This window comes from Penaeus vannamei, chromosome 27 (assembly GCF_042767895.1).
Source record: "Penaeus vannamei isolate JL-2024 chromosome 27, ASM4276789v1, whole genome shotgun sequence".
Classification (NCBI taxonomy): Eukaryota; Metazoa; Arthropoda; class Malacostraca; order Decapoda; family Penaeidae; genus Penaeus; species Penaeus vannamei.
This window is the reverse complement of record NC_091575.1, coordinates 24056470-24063213: the sequence shown is the minus strand read 5'-3', so window position 1 is coordinate 24063213 and position 6744 is coordinate 24056470. Positions and strand designations below refer to the sequence as shown.

At 48.4% G+C, this 6744-nt stretch overlaps 1 protein-coding gene across 1 annotated transcript in view; it reads left to right on the top strand.

The window, feature by feature from the left end:
* Positions 1-232: 232 nt before the first annotated feature.
* The window catches only part of LOC113828045 (uncharacterized), a 17962-nt gene continuing 11450 nt past the window's right edge, over positions 233-6744 (top strand). The window contains exons 1-7 of the mRNA XM_070140677.1: positions 233-269; positions 934-1410; positions 1846-2053; positions 2532-2677; positions 3843-3910; positions 4602-4788; positions 6626-6744. The exon at positions 6626-6744 is cut by the window's right edge and continues 100 nt beyond it. Coding sequence (XP_069996778.1) covers positions 233-269; positions 934-1410; positions 1846-2053; positions 2532-2677; positions 3843-3910; positions 4602-4788; positions 6626-6744 — 1242 coding nt within the window. The remainder of the gene's footprint in view (positions 270-933; positions 1411-1845; positions 2054-2531; positions 2678-3842; positions 3911-4601; positions 4789-6625) is intronic.

Here is a 6744-nt window from a genome sequence, read left to right as displayed (position 1 = left end):
CGCACCCACACACACACACACACACACACACACACACACACACACACTCACACACACACACGCACACACACACACACACACACATATTTTTATTTATATATATATATAAATATATATAATATATATATATTAATAATATATATACATCTCAATATATATATATATATATATATATATATATATTCATAAATGCTCGGCAAAATCCGCAGGGGAAGTGGAGCAGAATGTGAGCATGACGACCAGCCCTTCCCTTGTGCCCTCGACTTCTGGTACATGAGCATGGAGAAAGCAGTAGCATAGCCCTTACCTGTCACTTCGGCGGGGTGTCATCACCGTGCGGGTCTCCGTCTCGTCAGGTAAAGGTCGTCTTTTGTTCGGTCTTGGATTGTTTTGATTTTGGTCTTAGATTTGGTCGTGCTCTTTCTGTGTTTGGATGTTTCTAGTCTTTACTGTTCTTTCTTCCGTCATTTCCTTTTTTCATTTCGATGTCTCTCTCTCTCTTTCTCTATGTTTTCATTTTTATTTTCTCTTTTTTTCAATCATCTCTCTCTTTCGCCCCCCCCCCCTCTCTCTCTCTCTGCCTGTCTGTCTGTCTCTCTCTCTCTCTCTCTCTCTCTCTCTCTCTCTCTCTCTCTCCTCTCTCTCTCTCTCTCTCTCTCTCTCTCTCTCTCTCTCTCTCTCTCTCTCGCTCTTTCTATCTCTCTTTCTCGCTCTCTCGCTCTCTCGCTCTCTCGCTCTCTCGCTCTCTCGCTCTCTCTCGCTCTCTCTCTTTCTCGCCCTCTTTCTCGTCCTCTCTCTCGCCCTCTCTCTCTCTACTCTCTACTCTATCTATCTATCTATCTTTTTTTTTTTTTTTTTTAGCATATAGTTTCCTCTAACGCATCTACTTTTTATCCATTTTAATATGTATATTTTGGCTTTTAAATCCTACAGCTTCCCCGCCCCGCCCCGCGCCCTCAGCCCTGTACAAGCCCCCTGTCCCCCGCAGACAAGCCCCTCCAGTGGTCCAACGTCAACGACCGCTTCGTGGTGTACGCGGAGGGGCGTGGCCTCGGCGGCTGGGAGCACCAGAAGAGGAGTGCAGGAAGGGCAGGGGGACGCTCATGTCCTTGGCCTACGCATTACGAGAGAGACGAGCGGCTCCTGACTGCCCGCTCGTCGCCAAAAGGGCCGCCGCCGCGCACCTGGACGTCTACTGGCTGGGGAACAATACGTGCGTTGATGCAGACGGCGATGTGTGGAGTGACGGCTCACTGTGGCAGCACTCGAGACTGCCCAACGTGAGGCCCATGCTGTCCAGCGAGACGTGCTGCATCAAGGCCGTGTGGAGGCCGGAGAGGCAGATCTACAACTGGCTCGGGGAGGACTGCCAGGCGCTCTTCCCCACCGTGTGCGAGTTCCATCCGCAAGGTGAGTTTCTTGACAGGTTTCTTTTTTTTTCCTTTTTTTCTGGTTGTTTACCCAACTCTCATTTCCTCTCCTTTTATTTTATGTTTTAATTTTTTAGCTTTTTTTCTCCACTGGCCGTATATTTGGAGCTTTCACCCCCACACCAATAAGGCATCGGTCCCAGAAACTTTAAATTTTTCAGTAACTTGCCATCAGAATGGAGTCTTTTTTGAATCATGAAAATTCGCTAACTCGCCTCAATAAAGAGTGTGAAAACAACCCAAAACAAACGATGCACAGTAACGGAAAGGCCTTACAACTATAAGAAACGTTACAATAAGAAAAAAAAGGAAAAAAACACAACATGATGGTAACTCCCAGGTCTTGCAACTATAAAAAAACAGGGTTAAAAGTTTTAAACGAAAAAAAAAACACGACATCTCCTCGATGCAAAAGAGCTCACACACCCACAATCCCCCCACGGGCCTGGTGGGCAGGGTCAAATCGACCCTCCGGCGCAGCGACGCGTCCACCACGGAGGGGAAGTAACCGCGACCTGGAAGTACCAAGCCAACTACTGGACGCCCAACCTCTTCGTCATCAGGACCTGCGTGGTGATGGACCTCGAGGACCTGGGAACCGCGGAAAGGAAGGCGACGTCAGAGTGAGTGCGAGGATTGGGACGCGTGCATTTGGCCTTTGAGTTTCGATGTTCATTATTAGGAGAGAATGTTCGAGTCCCGATTCGTTATTCGTGCTGGTTTTGCTTTTTAATTCGCGTTAGAAAATCGCCCTTCTGACTTGAAATTCTCTGTATCCTCAATTACGACTTACGACAGATATTAGAACTTGAATCTGATTACCTCTAAAACATTTTCTAACAATATACCGATGGTGATACAGATAATAATGATAATGATAATGATAGTAATGATTATGAGGATGATAATGATAGTAATGATAATGATCGTGATCAGATGATAATTATGATGATAATGATTAATGATGATAAAAAATTATTGCAATGATTATGGTGATGATAAAGATAGTAATAATGATGATGATAATTATAGCAATGATGAAGATAATAAAGACAGTAATGATAATATAACCATGATAATAAAAAAAGCTTTCCCCGACAGCTGCATCGCAGGGAACGTCACCATCAACGCCACGCGATTCACCCAAGAGAACCTCGAGCCTTATAAGGAGTACCAGGTCAACGTCAGCGCCAGCCTCACCAGCATCGGCTACACGGGGCCCTCCGCCGCCGCCTTCGTCAGGACGCGTGAGTTGAGGGGCGGGTGGAGAGGGGGGGAGTGATGATGTGGGGGGGTGTTTGAAATAGGGGGGTTGGGGGTGAAGAGGAGGTGGCTTTGGATAAGATGGGAGGGGAAACTCGACTGGGGGTGAGGTGGGGTGGAGATAGGGTGGTGTGGGCAGGAGGGAGGGGAGGGAGGCAGGAGGGTTGGATAAGATGCTGCAGGGTGGCAAGAATGTAAGTCGATTTGAAGGGATTGACTGATGCCCATGGGAGGGGGTTGATGTCATGGGGGATTTATGTCATGGGGGATTTATGTTATGGAGGATTGATGTCATGGGGATTGATGTCATGGGAGGAGGGGGAGTCGGGCAACTTGACGAAGAGGGGTAGATGACATGTATTGATAAATGGGGAAAAAGGGTGAATATGAAAAAAAAGTATTAGAGAGAACGCCGCAATGCGAAAAAGAGGAAAATTTAAAAACTAATTTCAGATAAAAGCATCAACAGGAATGATGTGAAAAAGCCACTTTTCTTCTTCCTCTTCTTTTACGTCATCAACTTCATCTCCCTTTCTTCATCAGCTACTTCGTATTTTCTTCTTTTCTTCATCACCTACATCCATTCTTCTTCCTCTCCCTCTCTTCATCATCTTCATGTATTTTCTTCGCCTCCTTTCTTCATCACCGACATCCTATTTCCTCATCACTTCATCACCTACGAGTACTTCGTATTTTCTTCCTCTCTTCTTCATCAACTACGTATTTTCTCCATCTCCTCCTTTCCTTCACCACCAACTTCGTATTTCCTTCATCTCCTTCTTCCTATTTCCTCCATCTCCTCCTTCCTATTTTCTCCATCCCCTTCTTCGTATTTACTTCATCTCCTTCTTCGTATTTCCTCTATCTCCTTCTTCCTATTTCCTCCATCTCCTCCTTCCTATTTTCTCCATCCCCTTCTTCGTATTTCCTCCATCTCCTTTTTCGTATTTCCTTCATCTCCTTTCTATTTCCTTCATCTCCTTTCTATTTCCTTCATCTCCTTCATCATATTTCCTCCATCTCATTCTTCCTATTTTCTCCATCTCCTTCATATTTCCTCCATCTCCTTCTTCTTATTTCCTCCATCTCATTCTTCCTATTTCCTCCATCTCCTTTTTCGTATTTCCTCCATCTCCTTCTTCCTTCCAGATCCGGAAACCCCAGTGATGGTGCAGGTTCTTCCCTCGGGTCACCTGCGGGTCGTGTGGGCTCAGAAGGTGAGTGGAATTCATGCTGAACAAATTGGAACAAATTGGAACAGGAGCAACGAGGGAAAGGAGGAGGAGATACACGAATGAACAATAGTAAACTGCCTAATCAAAAAGTAAATGGATACAAAGTTAAAAGACGAAAAATAAAAGGTATAACAGGAATGATTACACTTACACAGAGATAGATAGAAACGTAAATACGAACACGAACATAAACACACACACACACACACACACACACACACACACACACACACACACACACACACACACACACACACACACACACACACACACACACACACACACACACACACACACAAACACAATAAACACCCCACACAAGCACCCCCAATGACAAATATTCACCCACACACAAACACCCACACACAAACACCCCCCACACAAACACCCACACACAAACACCCACACACAAACACCCACACACAAACACCCACTACATCTACTACACAAACACCCACACCCACACAAACACCCACACCCACAAACACCCACACACAAACACCCACACACAAACACCCCACACACAAACACACACCCACAAACACCCCCACACAAACAAACAAACCCACAAACAAACCCACAAAAAAAAAAACACCCACAAACCACAAGCAACCAAAACCCTCTCACTCACTCACCACCCCTCGTGTCCCCCCCCCCCTCCTCTCCCCCCAAGGTCGCCGAGTTCGCTGAAGACGACAACGTAGTGATGAAGGTGACCGACGGCGACGGCGCGGAGAAGCAGCAGACGATCCAGGCGAGGGGCGTGCTCCTGGACGGCCTCAAGCTGGGCGCGACCTACAGCGTCAGTCTGGAGGAGTTGGGCGGGAAGAGGAGGAAGGAGGCAGCGTCCGTGCAAGCTTGTGAGTTCTTTACAGGGGGTGGCGGGGAGAGAGAGAGGAGTGAGGAAGGAGGAGGAAAGAGGGAAGGAGGAGGATAGAGGAAGGAAGAGGAAAGAGGGAAGAAGGAAGAGGAGGCAGGAGAGGGGATAGAGGGAATGAGGAGGAAAGAGGGATGGAAGAAGGGGGAAAGAGGAAGGAAGAGAGTGGAGGAGGAGGAGGAGTGAGGAAGGAAGAGAGGTGAAAGAGAGAAGAGCAGGGTTGAGGGATTGAGGAAGGTGATGTTTTTTTTTTTTTTTTTATAGGAAATGAGAGAAGGAGGAGGAAAGGAAGAGAGAAAAGGGAGGAGGAGGATAGAGGAAGGAGGGAAGGGAGAAGAGGAAGGAGGGAGAATTGAGGGGAGAGATTGAGGAAGGTAGAGCAGGAAAGAAGAGGAGGCAGGCAGGCAGGAGGGAGGAGGAAAAGAAGAAAGAGGAGGGTTGAGGATTGAGGAAGGTGGAGTAAAGAGGGAAGAGGGAGGGGGATTGAGAAAGGGGGAAAAGGATTGAAGGAAAGAGGGAAGAGGGGAAATGAGGAAAGAGGGAAGAGGAGGTTTGAGAATTGAGGAAGGAGGAGGATTGAAGAAAGAGGAAGGAGGAGGAAAGAGGGAAGAGGGGAAATGAGGAAAGAGGGAAGAAGGGAGATTGAAAAAAGAGAAAGAAGGAGGGAGAAGAAGGAATAGCCGGAGAGAGGGAATGGGAGGAGGTTGGAGGATGGGAGGAAGAAAAGGAAGATTGCAAAGGAAAAAGAAGACAAAGAGATGGTGGACAGGAGAAAGGAGGAGGAAAAAGAGGGGAAGGACAGGAGAAAAAGGTAAGGAAGGGAGATGAGGTGAGAAAGAGGAGACAGGAGGAAGAGGGAGGAGAAAGAGGAGAGAGAAGGCTAGTAGTGGGGAATTGAGGAGGAGGGGGAAGAAGAGAAGAAAAACAAAAAAAAGAGGAAAGTGGGTGAGCATAGAGAAGGGGAAGAAGAGAAAACAGAAAAAAAGAGGAAAATGGATGAGCATAGAGATGGGGAAGAAGGAGGAAAAGGGAGAAAAATAGGACGGGTAGAAAAAGAAAAGCGGGAATGGAAAAGAGGAAGAAAGGAGGAAGATACCCGACTCTCAGACAGGTCTCACTAACATGAAAAAAATAATTTGAAATCAGGTATGAACATATAAATATGCATACATTTATCCCTGAAGAATGAATGGAAAAAAAACACTCTACCGTGTTGATACTATGGTAGAAAAAACCCACAATGCACAAACTAGATTTATTGAGATAAGTGTCACTTATTTCAATGAATCTAGTTTGTGCATTGTGGGTTTTTCATTTTTTTCTATCATATTTATCCCTATATTATTATGCACCAAATCTACCCAACGGCTAAAACTTCCCAAGCAAGACCGCCCACTCACCCCCTCCCTCTGTCCCGCCCCGCAGACCCCCCCGTGGAACCCCCCACTCACCCCCCCCTTCTGTCCCGCCCCATAGACTCCCCCCCCTCGTGAACTCCCACTCACCCTCCCCCTACGCCCCGCAGGACCCCCCGTGAACCACCCCCACTCACCCCCTCCCCCCTCATGTCCCGCTCCCTGCAGACACCCCCACTCCCCCCCCCCCGTGAACCCCCACTCCTCACCCTCCCCTCCACTGCCCCCGCAGACCCCCCGTGAACCCCCCGACTCACCCCCCCCCGTCTGTCCCGGCCCCTGTGCAGAATCTCCCCCACCCTCCACCCCGTGAACCTTCCTGACTCACCCCCCCCTCTGTCCCGCCCCCACAGACCACCCCCTTCCCCCCGTGAACCCCCACTCACCCCCCCCTCCGCCCCGCAGACCCCCCGTGCGAGTGCGGCGACGAGTGCCACCTCCGGGGCTGGTGCTTCGAGCCGTCTCCCGCGAAGGTCAACTCCATTACGGCGATCCGCGAGTGCCAGGACGAGGAGACGAGCCTC